The following is a 23,857-nucleotide window of genomic DNA, read 5'->3' on the forward strand; positions in this document are numbered from 1 at the left end:
TGCCGCACTCTATATCTTGCTCTCACTCTCAGCTCAGATCCCGCTCAGGTCCGCTGCCCTAATAATTATCAGGAATATATTATTAAATATTAAGGGGCTGAGTGGAGCACTGAGTTAGCATACTGTCCTTTCACCTCAGGGATTTGGGTTTGAAGTTAGCACAAATGAGTAGGAATAAAGGCTCCTCTGTCTGGCTGCAAGGGCCCTACATGAAATCCATTCAGGCAGTCTCAATTCAGTTCCTAGTGCTTGTGGGCTCAAAGTGCAACAATTCCCATAATTTGTCACTAATTGGCTTTAAGTCAGTAATCTCGTTGTGACAAAATGGAAGTATCACACTAATGTACTAGGAGGTACTTTTCTGAGATCACACTAAAGTCACTTTGTTGGTCAGAATAGAGTGAGCTTTATTCTGCACTTGACTTGATGGTGAAACTGGGGCCCCGATTTTAAATCTGGGTGGATTTTGGCCGGGTGGGTGGGAACATGATTTGGAAACTCACCTACTGTTCCAGAAATGAGACTGTTTTAACTCCCAAGCCTCATTTAAATCTCGCTGGCCAACCTCCCGCCTATAGTTGGGAAGCAGCAGAAAATCGTATGACTCAGAGGCCGCTCGCTGACACCAGGTAGCTGCCCGGTTCGGCTTCAGGGACTGTCTAGCGGGGATCTCACATTCAGGAAGGGGGGAGGAGTCTGCAGCAGGGGAGGCCTAAGCTTTCCCTGTGGGCTTCAGAGGAGCACTGCTGCTGCTCCTGGCCACACAAGGAAAGTAAAAAACCTTCCCTGTTTGGGACTTTTCTGGCCCCTCTTCTCACTGTCTTCACCTGGCGGGAAAGCTACAGCAGCTACCTCCCTCAGTACACCAGTTAAAATTGCAACACATTCCCTATGCCTTCATCAGTCACACACACATCAGCACACATGCCACACTAATCAATGAAGACATGCAATGGGAAAGTCCATCAGGAATATGACTCCTAAAATGGGTATGAATCCTGGAAAATCCCATAAAATAGAAATGGAATTTGATTTTTCAGTCACTATAAGCCATCGATCCCAAAGATGAATAGCTGAAATCATGGCAAGTCAACTTCAAAGCACAACTTAAGATCCCAGAATCCCATGTAATAAAGGAGCAATTTGACTTATTGGGGCCAATAATGTGATGCTTGGTGCCTGTAGTGCTAACATGTATTGGGCAGAGGTGATCCAAATGAATGTAATCTACCGCTCCTACAATGGGCCATGGCTATGAATCATGGAGAAGAGGAGAACCAGCCTCACCCAGTGACAGAAGAGGATGCTGATCAGGAGCCAGAAGAGATGTCTGCAGAAGTGAATATCCAATTAGAAGCAATCTTAAAAAGGTTGCCATGATGTGCTTGCACCATCCAGTGCACATATAATCTTCACATGTGCCCAACATCCTTGTGGGAAAAAAAGTCCTTTCCCTAATTCACAACAATGTCTACACTTCAAAAGTATTTAATTGGTTCTGAAGCACTTTGGGCGTTCTGAAATAATGCAAAGGGCTATATAAATGCAAGTTCTTTCTTTCTTGTCATTGTCCTCAGCTTTACTTCAAGATCCATGAATACCATGGCATTTCTCTACAACTGTCTTATTCTGCCCCATCTTTAATGAGCGTTAATGATACATTAGGTATACCCTGAATGAGCTAAAGCCTTCTTAAAATAATTTATTTTTCCAAATTCAGAAACTTTTAAAATGCATAAAAAATAATGAAGTGAATTTCTACTTCATTTACATCAAGTGCTGGTTTTGATTCTATTAGTGGCATAGCCATATTAGTGACATATAATTCATTATGCACTAATATTGAAATATATACAGTCAACATTGAGATCACCTCAAGGCTACAAAAACATGAACCGAGGCCTGGTCTGTTGTTCTAATTGGCTATTTCCTCATGATTTAAACAGTGTTGTCATAATGTCAGTCTGGGGTGCACATGATTATTTGGAGAGCTGTTTATTACATGCTATGTATCATTACTCAGCAGTTACATTCTGCTTTAATCATCTCTCTGACCCTATTCCAGTAGAAACTCTATTCAATAAGACACAATGGGGATCATTAAAATTATTTTTAAAAAGATTTTTTGATTTTTTTTGTGCAGCAATATTTGAAGAGTACTTCTGTTGTGCATTTCCAGCTAAAATGAATGGATGTGGGGCTTTGCTGATTGTCTTTAGATTAGCTCATGAAGATAGAATTTTATCATTTCATGCATTGTGGTTAGAAATTCCCCTCCTGGTGCAGTTGAGGTTTTAGTGGTGCGTTGCCACTTCAACTCGTTTAATTAATTATACACAGCTGCCCCGGCAACTTTGTCCCGGTGCAAAGAGCAAGGCCAATGGGGCAAAGGCAAATTCTGGCAGCAGTTCCAAATTAAAGGAATATGCACACTTAAAGGTAATGGCATATGCAACTGCAGATGCGGCGTGCTGCTGTGGTAGCTGCCTGGGATTATTTGCAATATGACTCAGGTTAAGTCCCTTGAGTGAAGCAGCTGAGTGACACAGATAATGACTCATCCTGAAAGACACTTCCTTCTTCTGCTTCCTCCTGCCATGGCCCTGCTGCCAGGCACTTTCTCAGCAAGTTGGACCATTTACTTGGGCGTAGACCACATGGCTGCTGTGAGGTTGTGCCAACTCTGCATCAAAGTTTTGCTTAGATGATCCGCCAGCAAGGAGAATCCCTTAAGAACACACTTATGGCACCCTTGAAGGAGCCCACAGCAAAGCTTAGGACCTCCTGATAAGGGGAGCTCTGCTACAGAGGTCCCTGGAGGTAGCATATACTCCAGAGTGCACTGCGGTCAAAAATTACTGCATAGATGCAAACCAACTATCATAGTGTGCATTATTCTTTGCACAATCTCAAAGGACACTGGACCCGATATTAACGGGGAGACGGGGAGGGCGCAGGGGAGCGCAGTTGCATGGGTAAACCCGGCAAGGCCGGGGACGTGGAGGCTCTGCCGATCAAAGCGGCAGGGCCTCATTTAAATAATCTTCTGCAGACTCCCGCCCGACAGACAGCCAAATTAATACAGGTTTCATAAAGTCATAGGGGTCGATTTTCCTGGTGCCGTCAGGTGGGGTTTCAGGCGTGTGGGGGGGGGGAATCCCGAATTAGGGGGTCCCGACACCATCCCGCCCAAAACCCCGCCCCACGCAAGTTTCAGGGGCGGCGGGTACCCACTCTGCACTGGGACCCGCCGAAACCAAGTGGGAAGGGATTAGTGCCAATTAACTGCCAGTTTTTAGCCTAATCTCTATTTTGAGGGGTTTCGTGTGGGATTCCCGACGGCTCCAAACCACGCCAGGTTAGAGCAGGCGGGCCATCGGGTTGAAGGAGTTGGAGGGGTCGCGATGTCAGTGCTCAGGTGAGTGATGGGTGCATGAGTGCAAAGGTAAGTGTGTTTGGTGTGTCTAAAGTGTGTAAAGAACTTTTACTTACCTGTACTTACCTTAACAGTGTTTCTTCCTGTAGGCATCTGGAGCCCATCACTCAGCCGGCACTTAAAGCTGAATGGCTGCGATCTGTGAAAAGTGACAGCCTTCAGCTTTGAGTGCTGCTGAGAGTTCTAACTGAGTCTGTGCAGAAGGACTCATGTTAGAACTCAGACTGTCAGTGTTTGACAGCTTCAAACAGCTGTGATACACTGATATTTCATCTGTTAAGAACTCTTGACAGATGAAATTGCAGTCTGTGACGTCACCTGTTGCCAGGTGGCCCTTAATTGGCCTGCTGAGCCCACTGGGCGGGCTCAACAAGGTCAATCAAGGGAAAATCGCGCGGATTGGCCGGACGTCGAAGTAGGCAGGTCTAAAACCCGAAAGTTGTAGTCCCGCCTTCTTCCCGACAGCTTCAGGAAAATCGACCCCATAGAGTTATACAGCACAGAAAGGGGCCCTTTGGCCCATCATGTCCGTGCCGGCCATCAAGCCCTGTCTATTCTAATCCCATTTTCCAGCACTTGGTCCGTAGCCTTGTATGCTATGGTGTTTCAAGTGCTCATCTAAATGCTTCTTGAATGTTGTGAGGGTTCCTGCCTCTACCACACTTTCAGGCAATGAGTTCCAGATTCCAACCACCCTCAAGTTTTTCCTCAAATCCCCTCGAAACCTCCTGCCCCTTACCTTGAAACTATGCCCCCTGGTTATTGACCCCTCTACTAAGGGGAAACGTTCCTTTCTATCTACCCTATCTATGCCCTTCATAATTTTGTACATGTCAATCAGGTCCCCCCTCAGCCTTCTCTGCTCTAAGGTCAACCCCAGCCTGTCCAATCTCTCTTCATAGCTGAAGCGCTCCAGCCCAGGTAACATCCTGGTGAATCTCCTCTGCACCCTCTCCAATGCAATCACATCCTTCCTATAGTGTGGTGACCAGAACTGCACAGGGTATTCCAGTTGTGGCCGAACTAGCGTTTTGTACAGCTCCATCATAACCTCCCTGCTCTTATATTCTATGCCTCAGCTAATGAAGGCAAGTATCCCATATGCCTTTTTAACCACCTTATCTACCTGTCCTGCTGCCTTCAGGGATCTATGTACATGCACATCAAGGTCCCTCTGATCCTCTGTCCTTCCTAGGGTCCTACCATTCATTCTGTATTATTTGCCTTGTTAGTCCTCCCAAAATGCATCACCTCACACTTTTCAGGGTTAAATTCAAGTTGCCACTGTTCTGCCCATCTAACCAACCCATCTATATCGTCCTATAGCCTGAGGCTTCCCTCCTCGCTATTTACCACCCCACCAATTTTCATGTCATCTGCGAACTTACTGATCATACCTCCTACATTCATATCTAAATCATTAATGTACACTACAAACAGCAAAGGATCCAGCACTGATCCCTGCGCTACACCACTGGACACAGGCTTCTGTCACAAAAACAACCTTCGACCATCACCCTCTGCCTCCTGCCACTAAGCCAATTTTGGATCCGATGTGCCAAGTTGCCCTGGATCCCATGGGCTCTTACCTTCTTGACATGTCTCCCATGCGGGAATTTGTCAAAAGCCTTACTGAAGTCCATGTAGACCACATCAACTGCACTACTGTCAACCACACACCTAGTCACCCCCTCAAAAAATTCAATCAAATTGGTCAGACATGATCTCCCCCTGACAAAGCCATGCTGCCTATCCTTGATTAATCCTTGCCTCTCCAAGTGGAGGCTAATTCTGTCCCTCAGAATTTTTCCCAATAATTTCCCTACCACTGATGTTAGGCTCACTGGCCTGTAATTCCCTGGTCTATTCCTGCTACCCTTCTTGAATAATGGTACTACGTTAGCTGTTCTCCAGTCCTCTGACACCTCCCCTGTGGCCAGTGAGGTTCTGAAAATTTGTGTCAGAGCCCCTGCAATCTCCTCCCTTGCCTCACAGAACAGCCTGGGATAAATCTCATCTGGGCCTGGGGATTTATCCACTTTTAAGCCCGTTAAAACCGCTAGTACCTCCTCCCTCTCAATACTAATTTGTTCAAGTTATCACAATCCCCCTGCCTGATTTCTATGCCTACATCGTCCTTCTCCATAGTGAACACAGATGCAAAATATTCTTTTAAAACCTCACCTACATCTTCTGGCTCTACACACAGATTGCCACTTTGGTCCCTAATGGGCCCTACTCTTTCCCTGGTTATCCTCTTGCCCTTAATATGCTTATAAAACACCTTAGGATTTTCCTTTATTTTGCCTGCCAGTGTTTTTTCATGCCCCCTCTTCGCTCTCCTAATTTCTTTTTTAAGTACCCCCTGCACGTTCTATACTCCTCTAGGGCTTCCACTGTTTTTAGTCCTTTGTATCTGCCAAAAGCCTCCCTTTTTTTCCTAATCTATTCTCATATATCCCTTGACACCCAGGGTTCCCTGGGCTTGTTGGTCCCACCCTTGACCTTTACGGGAACATGTTGCTGTTGTACTCTCTCTATTTCCTTTCTGGAAGACTCCCACTGCTCTGATGTGGATTTTCCTACAAGTAGCTGATCCCAGTCCACTTTGGCCAGATCCTGCCTTATCATATTAAAATTGGCCTTCCCCCAATTTAGAACCTTTATTTCCGGTCCATCTTTGTCCTTTTCCATGACTACCTTAAATCTCACCGAATTATGGTCACTGTCACCAAAATGCTCTCCTACTAACACTTCTACCACTTGCCCGGCTACATTCCCTAGAATTAGGTCCAGTACCGCCCCCGCTCTTGTAGGACTTTCTACATGCTGGCTCAAAAAGCTCTCCTGGATGCACTTTAAGAATTCCGCACCCTCTAAGCCTTTCACACTCTGACTATCCCAGTTAATATTGGGGAAGTTGAAATCCCCTACTATTATTACCCTATTATTTCTACACTTCTCTGAGATTTGCCTACATATCTGTTCCTCTATCTTCCCCTGACTGTTTGGGGGCCTATAGTACACTCCCAGCAAAGTGCTTGCCCCCTTTTTGTTTTTAAGTTCTACCCATTATGACCTCATTAGAGGAACCTGCTAAGATATCATCCCTCCTTACAGCAGTAATTGACTCCTTGATTAATATTGCGACACCCCCTCCTCTTTTACACCCCCCCCCCCTCTGTCTTGCCTGAAGATTCTATACCCCGGAACATTGAGCTGCCAGTCCTGCCCCTCCCTCAACCATGTCTCTGTGATAGCAACAATATCATACTCCCATGTGTTCATCAACACCTTCAATTCAACCACCTTACTCGCAAGACTCCTTGCATTAAAATAAATGCCATCGAGCCTTGCCATACTCCCTTGTGCCGTTACATATTTGCTCTGCCTTCCAGGCTGACTTGTTTTTTCCTCTATATTTGGCTGTGCATCACCCCCTACTATAGCTCCACTCTGTATCCCATCCCCCTGCCAAGTTAGTTTAAACCTCCCCCCAACAGTACTCGCAAACCTCCCCCCAAGGATGTTGGTCCCGTTCCGGTTCAGATGCAACCCGTCCGACTTGTACAGGTCCCACCTTCCCCAGAAGCAGACCCAGTAATCCAGGAAACTAAAGCCCTCCCTCCTGCACCAACTCTTTAGCCATACATTCATCTGCTCTATCCTCCTATTCCTATACTCACTAGCACGTGGTACCAGGAGTAATCCAAAGATTACAACCTTTGAGGTCCTGCTTTTTAATCTGCTACCTAGCTCCCTAAATTCTTGTTGCAGGACCTCATCCCTCCCTCTACCCATGTCGTTGGTACCAATGTGAACCACGACCTCTGACTGTTCACCCTCCCCCTTCAGAATGCCCTGCAGCCATTCAGTGACTTCCTTGACCCTGGCACCAGGGAGGCAACATACCATCCTGGAGTCACGTCTGCGGCCACAGAAACGTCTATCTGTTCCACTTACGATAGAATCCCCTATCACTATTGCTCTCCCACTCTTTTTCCTCCCCTCCTGTGCAGCTGAGCTACTAGTAGTGTCATGGACTTGGCTCTTGCTGCACTCCCCTGAGAGACCATCTCCCCCATCAGTATCCAAAATGGAAAATCTGTCAGAGAGGGAGATGGACCCAGGGGACTTCTGCATTACCTTCCTAGTTCTTTTACCTTGGTGGTCACCCATTCCTTGTCTGCCTGTGCACTCTTTACCTGTGGTGTGACCACCTTGTTAAACATGCTATCCACGAAGATCTCAGCTTCGCGGATGCTCCACAGTGACTCCAGCCGCAGCTCCAGCTCCAAAACGTGGATTTCGAGTAGCTGCAGCTGGAGACACTTCCTGCACATGTGTTCACCCATGTCCCCCCCTTAATTTACTCCCTTTAAATTAAAGAATATTAAATATACTAGGGACCTTACTTCCCTTTAAACACTACTTACTCTAAACTAGAGACCTTACTTTTACTTTAATGACTGGAATGTAGAAATACTGTAGAAATACTCCCCGCTGGTTCTCTGTCCCCTCTTGTGCAGCTTTTTAGCTCCTGCTCTCCTGGAAGCTGACAAAGATGGAAAAAGAAAGAAACACCTCCCTCCTCGCACTCCCTCACTCACCAAACTCGCAGCTTAACACTCTGTTCCGATCTGCATTCCAGCCTCTCCCTTCTATTAATAACTTACTATATCTACAATTATAAGACACTAATGCAATGTCAGCTGAGCCTGCCAGAGCTAGGCAATTGGCCACTAAACAAAAGTACAAGGACATGCAGCATGTAGGTGGGTATTGGGGAATTTTTAATGGCCCCATCTGCCATTAGAAATTTCCTGGGAAGGTGCAAGATGTGCCTTGTGCAAAGTGCTCTGTAAAGATAAGAAGGCATCCCATGTGAGCATGCAGCTGTTTGAGGGGAAAGTCTGTGTGTGTGTTGTTGGTATCTTATTGGCGTGCAGGACTCATTTAACTTGGCATACTTTGCCCCAATTTCTTCCCCATCACAAGATAATTATGGATGAGGAAGACCATTCAGCCCAGCTTGGTCCTTTATCCAGAATTATCCTAAAGTGCATCCATTGCAGCATCCAACTACAGTAGTTCTTAAATGATTCCCGGGTTTTTGCCTCCACTACTCTATTCAGGAGTCCATTCCATGTGTTGATCACTTTCTGTGCGAAGAAGAAACATAGAAAAATAGGAGCGGGAGTAGGCCATTCAGCCCTTTGAGCCTGCTCCACCATTCAATATGATCATGGCTGATCCTCTATCAATACCATATTCCCGCTTTCTCCCCATACCCCTTGATGCCTTTTGTGTCTAGAAATCTATCTAGCTCCTTCTTAAATATATTCAGTGACTTGGCCTCCACAGCCTTCTGTGGTAGAGAATTCCACAGGTTCACGATCCTCTGAGTGAAGACATTTTTCCTCATCTCAGTCCTAAATGTCCCACCCAGTATCATGAGATTGTGACCCCTCGTTCTAGACCCTCCAGCCAGGGGAAACATCCTCCCTGCATCCAGTCTGTCTAGCCCTGTCAGAATTTTATATGTTTCAATGAGATCCCCTCTCATTCTTCTAAACTCTAGTGAATACAGGCCTAGTCGACCCAATCTCTCCTCATACAACAGTCCTGCCATCCCAGGAATCAGTCTTGTGAACCTTTGCTGCACTCCCTCTATGGCAAGTATATCCTTTCTTAGGTAAGGAGGCCAAAACCCACACCGTGCTCCAGGTGTGGTCTCACCAAGGCCCTGTATAACTGTAGTAAGACATCCTTGCTCCTGTAGTAAGAACTTCCTGATATCAGTCCTAAATTTAACTTTAACTAGTTCCTGTGGTCCTTGTCTTATTTACGCAATTTAATTTAATGTAATTTTCCAGATTGACCTTTTCTATACCATTTCTAATCTTATACGATTTGTAGTGTTATTTACATGGTTAGGGCCAACGCCAAACATGTGTACATCAGGCAGGAGGAAGATCTAGGTGTTATTGAACATAAATCTCTGAAGGGCAGTAGATGGAGGTCATGGCTACCATGACAGTAAGGGACAGGCTTGATGGGCCAGCTGGTCTTTTCCTGCCCTTTGATTTTGTATGTTTGTACCTCTCAGGCTGACTTCCATTGAGACAGAAAAGCTCATGTTTCTCCAGTCTAATCAGACCTCCAAGAACAGGGATCAGCCTTGTGGCAGTTTGAACTACCTCCATTGCCTCCCTTATTCCTCAGTCATTAAAATTGGATGTAGTACTGAAAGTGGGGTTTTACCAGAGCATTATACAGCTTTATCATGACTTTGTAGGAAAGTCTAGTTCCTATCCAAAGACTGAGGTCCACTCAGGCGCTTCAACAAAACGAAGTTTAATGGAAACTAACAGGTTTAAACAAGTAACTGCAGGAGAATTAGAGGGTGAGACGGTTGGATCTCAAACAAGCATGCTAAGCTTGAATAAAGGAGACTATGAAGGTATGAGAGCGGAATTGAGTAGAGTGGATTGGGAAAATAGATTAAAGGGTAAGACGATACATGATCAGTGGTGTACATTTAAGGAGTTATTTTACAACTTCCAAAAAAAATATATTCCACTGAGGAGAAAAGGGTGTAAAAGAAAAGACAGCCATCCGTGGCTAAGTAAAGAAATTAAGGATAGTACTCGACTAAAAACAAGGGCATATAAGGTAGCCAAATCTAGTGGGAGGATAGAGGATTGGGAAAACTTTAAAAGACAGCAAAAAGTAACAAAAAGATTGATTAAGAAAGGGAAGATAGATTATGAAAGTAAATTAGCAAAAAATATAAAAACAGATAGTAAGAGTTTTTATAGTTATATAAAAAGAAAAAGGGTGGCTAAAGTAAATGTTGGTCCCTTAGAGGATGAGACTGGGAAATTAATGGTGGGAAATATGGAGATGGCAAAAACACTGAATGAATATTTTGTATCAGTCTTTACAGTAGAAGACACTAAGAATATCCCAACACTGGACAAACAGGGGGCTATGGGGGGGAGGAGCTAAACACGATCAAAATTACTAAGGAAGTGGTACTCGGTAAAATAATGGGACTCAAGGCGGATAAATCACTGGACCTGATGGCTTACATCCTAGGGTCTTGAGGGAACTGGCGGTAGGGATTGTGGATGCATTGGTAATAATTTTCCAAAACTCCCTGGAATCAGCAAAGGTCCCGGCAGACTGGAAAACTGCTAATGTAACGCCCTTATTTAAAAAGGGCAGTAGACAGAAGGCTGGAAACTATAGACCGGTTAGCCTAACATCTGTGGTAGGTAAAATTTTGGAGTCCATTATTAAGGAGACAGTAACAGGACATTTGGATAATCATAATTTAATAGGACAAAGTCAGCATGGTTTTATGAAGGGGAAGTCATGTTTGACAAATTTGCTGGAGTTCTTTGAGGAAGTAACATATAGGGTGGATAAAGGGGAACCAGTGGACGTAGTGTATTTAGACTTCCAAAAGGCATTTGACAAGGTGCCACACAAAAGATTATTGCTTAAGATAAAAAATCACGGGATTGGGGGTAATATTCTGGCATGGATAGAGGATTGGCTATCTAACAGAAAGCAGAGAGTTGGGATAAATGGTTCATTCTCGGACTGGCAATCAGTAACTAGTGGTGTTCCACAGGGGTCAGTGCTGGGTCCCCAACTCTTTACAATCTATATTAACGATTTGGAGGAGGGGACCGAGTGTAACATATCGAAGTTTGCAGATGATACTAAGATGGGAGGGAAAGTAGTGAGTGAGGAGGACATAAAAAACCTGCAAGGGGACATAGACAGGCTAAGTAAGTGGGCAGAGATTTGGCAGATGGAATACAATACTGGAAAGTGTGAGGTTATGCACTTTGGCAGGAAAAATCGTAGAGCAAGTTATTATCTTAATGGCAAGAAACTGGAAAGTACTGAAGTACAAAGGGATCTGGGGGTCCTGGTGCACGAAACTCAAAAGTTTAGTATGCAAGTGCAGCAAGTGATTAAGAAGGCCAATGGAATGTTGGCTTTCATTGCTAGGGGGATAGAATATAACAATAGGGAGGTATTGCTTCAGTTGTACAAGGTATTGGTGCGACCGCACCTGGAATACTGCATACAGTTTTGGTGTCCATACTTAAGAAAAGACATACTTGCTCTTGAGTCACTACAAAGAAGGTTCACTCGGTTAATCCCGGGGATGAGGGGATGGACATATGAGGACAGGTTGAGTAGATTGGGACTCTACTCATTAGAGTTCAGAAGAATGAGAGGCGATCTTATTGAAACATATAAGATTGTGAAGGGCTTGGATCGGGTGGATGCGGGGAGGATGTTCCCGATGATGGGTGAAACTAGAACTAGGGAGCATAGTCTTAGAATAAGGGGCTCCTCTTTCAAAACTGAGATGAGGAGGAACTACTTCACTCAGAGGGTGGTAGGTCCATGGAATATGCTGCCCCAAAAAGCTGTAGAAGCTACATCATTACATAAATTTAAAACAGAAATAGACAGTTTCCTAGAAGTAAAGGGAATAAAGGGTTATGGGGAACGGGCAGGCATTTGGACATGAGTCTAGGTTCGGATCGGTCATGGCCCTGTGGGTAGCGGAGCGGGCCCAGGGGCCATGTAGCCTGATCCTGCTCCTATTTCGTGTGTCTAATTCTGTTAGATTCAGGAGATGGTTCAGTGATAGTAGATTGGCGGTTAGGATCAGATCAGCCATGATCTTACTGAATGGCGGAGCAGGCTCGAGGGGCCGATTGGCCTACTGCTGCTCCTATTTCTTATGTTCTTATGTTCTTAACATCGAGTGTAGGTCTATTCAGTTCGGAGACTCCACGAGGACTGCTCGCTGGTCCCGTGGTTGACTTCATGACGTCATCACTTTCTTCCTGCCAGTGGGGGATCACGTGATGTACGGCATGATGTCATCGCGTTTACCCGCGCTGTTAAAGTAATCACGCTCTAAAGAAGTAAACAGTATAAATAAAGGTACAGGCTCAGGCTGTAGCTAACATGTTGTTAAAGGGAATTATATACAAACGGTCTGAGTCCTTTAGTGGCTCCGCCACATGCGCCCCCCCAGAATTGTCTTTAACAGTAAAAGTGAGATGGCGAGGAGGCCTGACAAGCCTGTCCGAGCGACTTCTGTAACCCTGAAGTGGAAGCTGATGGCCGGTGGTCGAGCTGTCGGTCAGTTGTGGTGGGTCTGGCACGGCGACTGTGGGCAGTCGGCCCCGTTTTGGCGGTTGAGCGATTTCTATGGGCGGTCCAGGTCTAAGTGTGCCGGCTTCAGCCGGTCAACCGATATTGACCGAAAAGGATTTGTCTCGGCTCTATGACGTGGAAGGGACCAGTGTAAGGAGGCTTGAGCGGGTCCCGGTGAGCGTCGTGGCGGATAAACACGTACTCTGCGCTTTTCAGCTCAGTTGGGACGTGGGAGCTCTGTAAGCCGTGATGCGACGTAGGCACTGGAGCGAAACATCTGGCCGCTGCCTGGTGGCTGATGAGTTGCTGGGATGCAGACCATGGCTCTGTTGGAGACGGGAGGAAATCCCCTGGTACTCGTAGTGGTTGGCCATATACGAGTTCCGCCGAGGACGATTGTAAATCTTCTTTTGGCGCCGTACGAAGACCCAAAAGGACCCAGGGAAGTCTGTCCACCCATCCCGCGCCTTGAAGACTGGCCCGCAGTGCGGCTTTGAGTGACCTGTGGAATCGCTCGCACAGGCCGTTCACCTGTGGATGATAGGCGGTGGTGCGATGTAGTTTGGTGCCGAGCCCCTGAGCCACTGCGTTCCAGAGCTCAGAGGAAAACTGCGATCGGAAGAGATGTCCGCCGGGACGCCGAAACAAGCAACCCAAGAGGAGATGAAAGCTCTGGTCACGTCTGCCGAAGTGGTGGAAACCAAAGGAACTGCCTCTGGCCATCTAGTGGTGCGGTCTACCATTGTGAGGATGTGTGTAAAACCTTGCGAAGGTGGAAGCGGCCCCACGAGATCCACATTCACGTGGTCGAATCGACACTCCGGAACAACGAAGGTGGCCAATGGAGCTTTTACATGACGCTGTACCTTGGCCTTTTGGCAGACCATGCAGTTGTTGGCCCAGTCGCAGACATCCAGGTGCATACCCTTCCAGACAAATTTTGACGACATCAGCCCTTGCGAGGCCTTCATGCCAGGGTGTGACAACCTGTGTATGGCATCGAACACTTTTCGGCGCCAGGCGACTGGAACTATAGGGCGGGGAACTCCCATGGAGACGTCGCAAAGTAGCGTTGTGCCTGCGGCATGGAATTTGATGTCGGCCGCTTGGAAGCTAGAGGGGCTAGTTCTGTATGCCTGGACCTCCGGGTCCGAGGCTTGATCCGCAGCCATGAGGGCATAGTCGACTCCACGTTGGACTGCGTGCACAGTCGCACAGGAGAGGCAATCCGCCACCAGGTTGTCTTTGCTGGACAAATGCTGAATGTCCGTGGTGAATTCTGAAATGAACGTCAGGTGACGTTGTTGCCGAGCTGACCACGGTTCGGCGGTCTTGGCCATAGCGTAAGTTAGTGGCTTGTGGTCCACATAAGCCGTGAATGGACGTCCCTCTAGTAAGAACCGGAAATGCCGGATGGCTAGAAAAAGGGCCAGCAACTCCCGGTCGAAAGTGCTGTACTTTCTTTCGTTTCGCCGTAGTTGACGGCTGAAAAATGCAAGCAGTTGCCACGTCCCATTCACCCACTGTTCCTGCACTGCGCCGATTGCGTAGTCCGACGCGTCGGTGGTAAGGGCAATGGTGGCACCTGGAAGCGGGTGCGCCAGCATGGTTGTGTTGGCCAAGGCGCCTTTGGTGTCGACGAACGCCCGGTCCATCTCGGCCGTCCAGCTGATCAGATCCTTACTGGACTTGGCCTTGAGGGCCTCGTACAAGGGCTGCATAAGCAGAGCCGCATTAGGGACGAACCAGTGATAAAAATTTACCATCCCGAGGAACTCCTGTAGGGCCTTGACGGTCTGCGGGCGCGGGAAAGATGTAACCGCCTCGACCTTCGTCTATAAGGGAATTGCGCCGTCTGATGTGACGCGGTGGCCCAAGTAATCAATCCGCTGCAGGCCGAACTGGCACTTGGCCGGGTTGATAATCAAATCGTGTTGACTGAGGCATGTGAAGAGGGTGCGCAAATGGCAGAAGTGCTCCTCTTTGCTAGGGCTGGCGATGAGGATGTCGTCGAGGTAGACGAAGAGGAATTTTAGGTCCCGAAGCACGGAGTCCATTAAGCGCTGGAAAGCCTGTGCAGCGTTCTTTAAGCCAAATGGCATCCGCAGAAATTCGAACAGGCCGAATGGGGTAATGACTGCGGTTTTCAGGACGTCTTGCGGGTGCACGGGGACCTGGTGGTAACCACGGACGAGGTCGACTTTCGAAAAAAAGGAATTTCCCGCCAAATGGGCCGAGAAATCTTGGATATGCGGGATCGAGTACCGATCAGGAGTAGTGGCGTCATTCAGGCGTCGGTGGTCGCCGCATGGCCGCCATCCGCCGCTGGGTTTCGGAACAATGTGGAGAGGCGAAGACCAGGGACTATTCGACCGGCGAATAATCCCCAGCCGCTCCATCGTGTCGAACTCCGCTTTCGCAGCCGCGAGCTTGCCGGGTTCGAGTCGTCGGGCCCATGCGTAAACCGGGGGGCCAGTGGTGGTGATGTGTTTAGTAGCCGAGGAGGAGAAAGTGGGCCTGGTCAGATCTGGGAACTCTCCGAGGAGCCGAGTGAAGTTGTCTGGAGGTGGGAACGCACAGAGGACAGTGCGCGGCACAGCATTACCGCGGTGGCATGGGATGGAGTGGAACGTGGCCGCATTGATCAACCGACGGTGCCTGACATCGACCAGGAGGCCGTTAGCGCACAAAAAATCCGCCCCAAGGATGGCCTGCGTGACTTTGGCCGTGATGAATTCCCAGTGGAAACGCTGGCCACCGAAACACACCTGGACCCGCCGCCTTCCGAAGGTCCGAACGGCCGCACCATTAACTGCCGCGAGGGCGGGGCCGTGGCCCCCAGCTAGTATATCGAGATTTGACACAGGTAGGATGCTACACTGCGCCCCGGTGTCGCAAAGGAAACGGCGACCAGATAGGGAGTCTGTGATGAAGAGAAGCTTCCCTGAATCTCCGATGGCTATCGCAGCTGCGGGGCACTCGTTAGACCCGGTCCTCTTTCACCAGGGTGTCTGTAGATGTATTTTTTTTGGTGCGAAAAACTGCAGGGAGGTCGGCAGCATCTTGCTTTCACGCCAAAACGGGCGTGGTAAAAGCACAACCCCGCTGATTGAGGAGCTGGAGCAGCGTCTGTGGGGGATGGGCGCCTCGTGGCCGCGCAGTGCTGTTGTGTCACCGCGAAGATCTTGTCCGCTTCGGCAGCAAGCTCCGCGCAGTCTGTGACTTCGGACCTGGCTAGGGCAGCCTGAACTTGCTCCGGGAGTAGGCTGAGGAATAGCTCCCTGAAGAGGAAGCATTCCGGCTCGGACCCGAGGAGCGTGAGCATCTGGCTCATGAGCTCGGACGGCTTGGAGTCCCCGAGGCCGGGCATAGCGAGCAGCCGGTGGGCGCGCTCCGACTTCGTGAGCCCGAAGACCTGCAGCAACCGCGCCTTTAAGGTGTCATACTTGCGATCAGTAGGCGGACTACCGAGTAGGCTGACGATCCACGAGGCTGTGGCGCTGTCGAGGGCAGAGACCACGTAATAATAACGGGCCTGATCCGCAACGATGTCCCTGATGGCGAACTGGGCTTCAGCCTGGATGAACCACGCGGCTGGTTGTTGCTCCCAGAACTGCGGTAGCTTCAAGGTAACGGCGTTCGTTTCCATGTCGATTATCTTCTGCGAAAACCGTTCGCAAAAGTCGGGGTCACCAATGTAGGAAAGTCTAGTTCCTATCCAAAGACTGAGGTCCACTCAGGCGCTTAAACAAAACGAAGTTTAATGGAAACTAACAGGTTTAAACAAGTAACTGCAGGAGGGCAGACACGGTGGCATAGTGGTTAGCACTGTTGCCTCACAGCACCAGGGACCCGGGTTCGAATCCGGCCTCAGGCAGCTGTCTGTGTGGAGTTTGCACATTCTCCCCGTGTTTGCGTGGGTTTCCTCCGGGTGCTCCGGTTTCCTCCCACAGTCCAAAGATGTGCAGGTTAGGTTGATTGGCTATGATAAATTGACCCTTAGTGTTAGGGGGGTTAAATATGTGGGGTTACGGGGATAGGGTGGGATATGTGTTGGTGTAGGTGTTACGGGGATCGGGTGGGATATGTTTCAGTGCAGGCTCGATGGGCCAAAATGGCCTCTATCTGCACTGTGGGGTTTCTGTGAACATCGAGTGTAGGTCTATTCAGTTCGGAGGCTCCACGAGGACTGCTTGCCAGTCCGTGGTTGACGTCATCACGTTCTTCCTGCCAGTGGGGGATCACGTGATGTACAGCGTGACGTCATCGCGTTTACCCGCACTGTTAAAGTAATCATGCTCTATACAAGTAAACAGTATAAATAAAGGTACAGGCTCAGGCTATAGCTAACATGTTGTTAAAGGGAATTATATACAAACGGTCTGAGTCCTTTAGTGGCTCCGCCACAACTTCCTCTTTCTTGTATTCTACTGTGTTTGTGATTATAGTCCTGTTGACTTATTGATTGCTGCTCTGCATTGGTTGGAACTGTTAAGTGTTGAGTCTATTAAGATTCCTTGGTATTTTTCAACTTCATCTGTTTATTGCAGAAACTGCATTGACCTGCTCAGCAACTTCTTACTGGAGCTTGCTGAGGAGAGTGCCCCTCAAATCCAGAAATGTGACACCTCCCTCCACATCACCTTCGGGTTCTCTAAGAAAAAGGAACTGTTTTCCCTTTCCCCTTGCTGATTCCTAACTCATTTTACCACAACTGTCAGCAAGACCACATTAAATTGGAAAATGGGAAGTGCAGGAACAGCTTTAAGTGGCTGCCCCAGCACTTTTCCTCCTCTGTGCAGGAAGTTCCACCGGTTAACCTCTCCGTTCCCAGCGTGCAACTTCAACAAAATAATGATTTGGATGTGAAAAATATTATATAAACGGAACACATACTGTGGATGCTGGAAATCTGAAATAACAACAGAAAATGCTGGAAACACCCAGCAGGTCAGGCAGCATCGAGAAGAGAGAAATTGAGTCAACATTTCGGGTCGAGGACATTCTGACGAAGGGTCCTTGACCTGAAACATTAACTCTGTTTCTCTCTCCTCGATGCTGCCTGACCTCCTATATAAATGGAAGTTCTTTCATCCTTACAGTATGAAGGACTACAATGTGGAATATGTGAGCAACCTTAATATTTAACGATAGATTAAAGTGCAGAGCATGTTGCCTAACATGAATGTTTAATAGTGAACTAGAAATTAGAATGTATTATATAACTTGAATACTGAACCAAAGTACAGAACTTATTGTATAAATTGAATGTTTAATGGTGAACTAGAATACAAAATGTGTTGTATAATCAAAATACTTATTTGGGAATTGGAAACCGAATGTTTCCCATTTAGGACAAGGAAGATCTTAATGTGTGGCTTGTAACTTCAACATTTAAAAATTGGCAAGTTTCTTTCACTTTTATAATAAATTCTGTATTCTACACTTTCCCCTTGAGTAGCCTGTAGTCCTGCTATAACTCATTATATTCTGATTGTTTTTGCTGTACAATCGAAAATCTTGGAATTGCACCTCAAAGTTAACCAGTTAGAAAACGTTGCTTGAAGGTCCAACGTCTACTCCAGATTGTATGGTATGTGATTACGTTTACATTGTTTCAAAGAACTTTTATCATTTCTAACTTTTTTTTTGTCTTTTTTTCCTAGTTGCTACTCTACACTCGAAGGCCTGTGCATCACCGTCTCTCTTCTACTTCATATTTATCTACCCGTTTATAATCTTCCTAGCTCTTATCATTGTTGCACTGTATTTTCACAAGAGGCCAAAAAAACCACAGAAATCTGCTAATGAAAAGAGTCTTTGGACACCAATAGAAACAATCATTGGTGAGCCTAAGGATGAATAAGAAGCAAATGTAATATAACATTTTGTATTTCATTATTTTTGCAACTCTCTATTGTTACTATAGGAACTGTGTCATAAATAGCAGCAAAATAGCACCTGTGGTTAAGGGAAAGTTCACACAGGTGCCTAACCAAAAGAGATATTGAAGTGAAAAATGCAATCTGAGATCCTTCAATCATCATGCATATTGGTTATCTTTTTTTTGGAAAATTAGAAATGGAAACCCTGGCCTAACAAGACATTTGTAAATATGCCTTCACTGGTTACACAGCTTCTCTCCCAGTTCAAACAGCTCAATTGTTTTTTAGCTTTCTTTATTGCCAACATTTAATATTTGTGAATCTTCTTCCTCTTGTACCTTTCAGTTCCTAAATTCAAACCTAAAATATACAACTAACTTTTCACAAATTATTTCACTTTTCAATCTTTCAATCCTTTCTGTGTATTGAAATCGTTCAGCCATTGCCCCAAATCCATCGCACAAGGGAGCCAAAAATAACAAAATAATCTAAGAGTATTGGGTTGTAAAACTCTAACAGGCTGAGCATTTGGATAGCAATATAGTGTTATAATAGAATTTGTGCTCAGGGTTAGACTTGTCAAAAAAGCTGAACTAAGTTGCTAACTCAGTAGAGAACAAGTTGGTGGATGTTATTCTGTATCTACGTAGTACATGGTCAGACCACACCATATGTACTGTGGCCAGTTTTGCTACCAGGATACAAGGCAATCATTCAAACCCTGGAGGTGGTGCAGAGAAGAACCACAAAGCTGATCCCTAGTGTCAGACTGTATTAACTTTGTTGTTCAGCCTTGAAAGGAGATGGCTGAAAGGGGACCTCACTGAAGCATGTAAGATAGTAAAAAGTATGGAAAAGGTACAATCAAAGCACCTCATCAAGCCCAGGCACTGGGGAGAAGAAAAATAAATTCAAACTGGTGAATGACAAATTTAGGACTGAACACAGGAAGTTCTTCATGCAAAGAGTGGTCAGCATTTGAAATGAAATCTTACATAGAGTGATGTTAGTTAAATGCTGGGGCAGGGAGGTCTAGGTGGATGATTGGAGATGGGCAAAATAGCCTTCACCATTTGTATTTATCTTGTGACCTTAGACAGATAGATGATTATGTTGGCAGATAAAAGAGAGGTAATTTTTAAAATTTGTTTCTGAAAGATCACATCAGGACATGACAGCAGAGACAGGACTTTTTTCAGTGTGCATTGCGCTGAAGGCCTTTACATGCGTTGTGGTGAAGGGCAGGCTGCTCAGTGACTCCTGGGAATCGTAGTCCAGTTGTGTGGCAAAATTTCTGGTACCTGAGATAAGCTTTGGTAAGACATTATTACGTGTGACTGTCAGGGAGTATCTGTGTGCAGCTGGGGTCAGGATGTTTATGCACTCTGATGGCATTTATCTAGTCATGCATGAGGAAGCAGGTATTTTTTTTTATACATTTTATTTTAGGCATATATAGTGGAGTGAAACCAGCAGGGCCATTCAAAGGACTTTGACATTTTTTTTCAAGGTTTTGACTGGTTATATATTTGATTATATTGATTCATTGCTTTTTAATGGATGGATTTTATTTTCTAAAGAGATAGTAACTTTTATTTTAGAGATATATAAGGCTGATTTTCCAGCCCACTCCTTTTCAACATGCAAAGAGCGAGAAATAGGGAAGGGAGGTATTTTGCCAGATTTTAATGAAAGCAAATGGTATCTTGTGTAATTTCCATCCATTCCATGTGCAAGGAAAGTCATGGAGGTTTTTTTTGAAGAAGTTTTTTATTTTCATTGTTTTGGTAACTTTTTAGTGTTTTTACCTGGTTTTTTTGGCATTAGAACACATAGGGAATATTTATGTTGATACACAAACAGTCAAATATTGTGTGCAGACTCACCAGACACTTGACTATAGTTGAACCACTTACAAGAGTTCAGTGGAACAAGAAGATTGCAAAAGAAGGGAGATAGGAAAAGTGCTCTTAGAAACAAACTTACGCTGCAGCTCAGGAAAAGAAAGTAAAAAGAAAGACTTGCATTTATATAGCGCCTTTCACGACTACCAGACGTCCCAAAGTGCTTTACAGCCAATTAAATACTTTTGAAGTGTAGTCACTGTTGTAATGTAGGAAATGCAGCAGCCAATTTGCGCACAGCAAGCTCCCATAAACCGCAATGTGATAATGACCAGATAATGTTGATTGAGGGATAAACATTGTCCAGGACACTGGGGATAACTCCCCTGCTCTTCTTCAAAATAGTGCCATGGGATCTTTTACATCCACCTGAGAGAGCAGACGGGGCCTCGGTTTAACATCTCATCTGAAAGACGGCACCTTCGACAATGCAGCAGTCCCTCAGTACTGCATTGGAGTGTCAGCCTAGGTTTATGTGCTCAAGTCTCTGAAGTGGGACTTTGAACCCACAGCCTTCTGACTCAGAGGCGAGAGTGCTACCAACTGAGCCAGGAGCAGCAAGGATACAGAATTCCCTGCCAATTACCATATCAATGTAAAATTAATGATGGGGAATTGCTTTTAAAGCACTCCAAATACAGTATTTTGTGGCTAAAGTAATAAAAGATGAAAGAAGGCATGCCAAGGAGATCAGCTGGCATCAGAGCTCAACTGTCTAAACCCACTATCGTGTCACCGACCATATGTGTACATGGCAATGACCGAGGACCACTGCCTGTACAGGCTCCAGGTCGGCCTCTCAATGGCTCAGGCTGCTTGTCAATCGTTAAAATCAGCCCTCATATGTCAGCAAAAGTCAGTGCCTTCAGAAGAGATGGGAAGAAAAAATAATTACTGCCTCAGGGAAAACTATGTTCTGTTAAATGATCTCCAGATATTGCTATTTTTTCTGGTTTTATATGACTGTAAAATTTGATTGATCTATATATATATATAGATATTGAAACTGCCTTACTCTAGCAAGTTGAATTTTAATGGAAAGCATTCCATTTTGTATAGCTTCTAATTTAAAATTTACAAACATGCTTTGTGTTTTCTAAGAAAAAATGCAGAAAATTGTATCTTACAAAAATTAATTAAAAATGAAAGTGTGTTTGATTGCTGTCAGTGATTTTAGAGAGGATGGCATTACATAAATTGAAGGAAGGCAAGTGAGAAGGGAGGCATTGAGACATATGGGAAGACAACATTTGCAATGGAACATCATACCACTTTAGACTCTCAGATCAGGTACTGGGCATAGCTACTCTTACATGAAATGTGTCTAATTATATTATGGTAGAATGCACTGGGCTAAGGGAATGACTATGACTGAGTACCTGAGCTCTACATCCAATCTGCATTGCTGCAATGCCAGCACCTGTTGGCAAATCTCGTAAACACAACATAATGTTTGAATAAGCAACGGGAACACATTTTTAAAAATACTTCATGATGCTCCCTTCATGCCCTGTAAAGAAAGCAATGTAAAAACCAGGGCAGGTCTCCAGCCATATATTCAAAGAGCAGGGTTTATTTTGGGAGAGGTGCTACAATAGATGTTTCATCTGATAAAGCCCAGCTCCCAATTCCAGCTCAGATGGACTTTTGACTCTTGGTTATTCAGCAGTGATCTAAATAGCACCCGCACATAATAGATGGACATTTCTTTATTCTAATCTGCTAATTACCAGAAGATTAAAAATAACCAACAAGAGAACAAGACACATTTGTCAGCAGCAACCTCGTTCCATGCACCAAGAGGCAAATATAGACCATTATGTCCTTTGTACGTTTTTATTGTGGGTATTTTAACTGATGCTGGAAATTCCTTCCTTGTAGTATTCAGGTTACATAGATACATAGATACATAGAAGATAGGAGCAGGAGTAGGCCATTCGGCCCTTCGTGCCTGCTCCGCCATTCGATGAGATCATGGCTGATCCTTTAATTCAGTATCCCGTCCCCGCCTTCTCTCCGTAACCCTTAACCCCTTTTGCCCGTAGAAATATATCTAATTCCCTCTTAAATATATTTAATGAGCTGGCGTACACTGCCCTCTGTGGCAATGAGTTCCACAGGTTCACCACTCTCTGAGTGAAGAAATTCCCCCTCATCTCTGTCCTAAATGGTTTAGCCCTTATCCTTAAATTATGTCCTCTAGTTCTGTTCTCACCCGCCAAGGGAAACATTCCTTCTGCATCCAGTCTGTCTAGACCTGTCAGAATTTTATACACTTCTATGAGGTCCCCTCTCAATCTTCTAAACTCCAGTGTGTACATCCCTAAACTACATAGTCTCTCCTCATAGGTCATTCCCGCCATTCCTGGTATCAGCCTGGTGAATCGCCGCTGCACCCCCTCCATGGCAAGAACATCCTTCCTCAGATGAGGCGACCAAAACTGTACACAGTACTCGAGGTGTGGTCTCACCAGTGCCCTGTACAGCTGCAGCAAGGTATCCCTGTTCCTGTATTCTAACCCTTTTGCTATGAAGGCCAGCATACCGTTTGCCTTCTTGACCGCCTGTTGCACCTGCATGCTCGCCTTCAGTGACTGGTGTACAAGAACACCCAGGTCTCTCTGTACTTCCCCCTCTCCCAATCTATTGCCATTTAAATAATAATTTGCCCTCCCGTTCCTGCACCCAAGGTGGATAACTTCGCACTTGTCCACATTATAGTGCATCTGCCATTTATCCGCCCAATCGCCCAGTCTGTCCAAATCGCTCTGGAGCTTCCTGGTCTCTTCCTCTGAGCCCACCCCCCCTCCTAGTTTAGTGTCGTCTGCAAATTTGGAAATGCTGCATCCGACTCCCTGATCCAGGTCATTAATGTAAATTGTGAACAGCTGGGGGCCCAGGACAGATCCCTGTGGTACCCCACTTGTTACTGCCTGCCATTCAGAAAATGAGCCGTTTATTCCAACTCTCTGTTTTCTATCTGACAGCCAGTTCCCTATCCACGCCAAAACTTTCCCCTTTATCCCATGAGCCTCAATTTTCCATGCTAATCTTTTATGTGGGACCTTATCGAAGGCCTTTTGGAAGTCCAGGTACACCACATCTACTGGCTCTCCCCCATCTATTCTACCAGTTACTCCCTCAAAAAATTCCAATAGATTAGTCAAGCACGATTTACCCTTTGTAAATCCATGTTGACTCTGTCCTATCCTGTCCCCATTTGCTAAGTGCTCCGCTATTTCATCCTTAATGATGGACTCCAGCATTTTGCCCACAACTGATGTAAGGCTTACAGGTCTGTAATTACCTGCTTTTTCCCTACCCCCCTTTTTGAATAGTGGGGTAACGTTAGCTACCCTCCAATCCATCGGCACTGTTCCCGAGTCTAATGAATTCTGAAAAATCATCCTTAGTGCATCCGCTATCTCTAGGGC

General features: G+C 45.9%; 1 protein-coding gene across 1 annotated transcript in view; it reads left to right on the forward strand.

Annotated features, from left to right (window-relative positions):
• The window catches only part of LOC147107600 (immunoglobulin superfamily member 3-like), a 61,154-nt gene extending 39,578 nt beyond the window's left edge, over positions 1-21,576 (forward strand). Inside the window, exon 9 of the mRNA XM_086006760.1 lies at positions 18,301-21,576. Within this exon, the coding sequence (XP_085862886.1) occupies positions 18,301-18,500 (200 nt within the window). The 3' untranslated portion in view covers positions 18,501-21,576. The remainder of the gene's footprint in view (positions 1-18,300) is intronic.
• The last annotated feature ends 2,281 nt before the right edge of the window (positions 21,577-23,857 follow it).

Source organism: Somniosus microcephalus, chromosome 14 (assembly GCF_052327205.1).
Source record: "Somniosus microcephalus isolate GS21.2 chromosome 14, FLI_Smic_1.0, whole genome shotgun sequence".
NCBI lineage: Eukaryota > Metazoa > Chordata > Chondrichthyes > Squaliformes > Somniosidae > Somniosus > Somniosus microcephalus.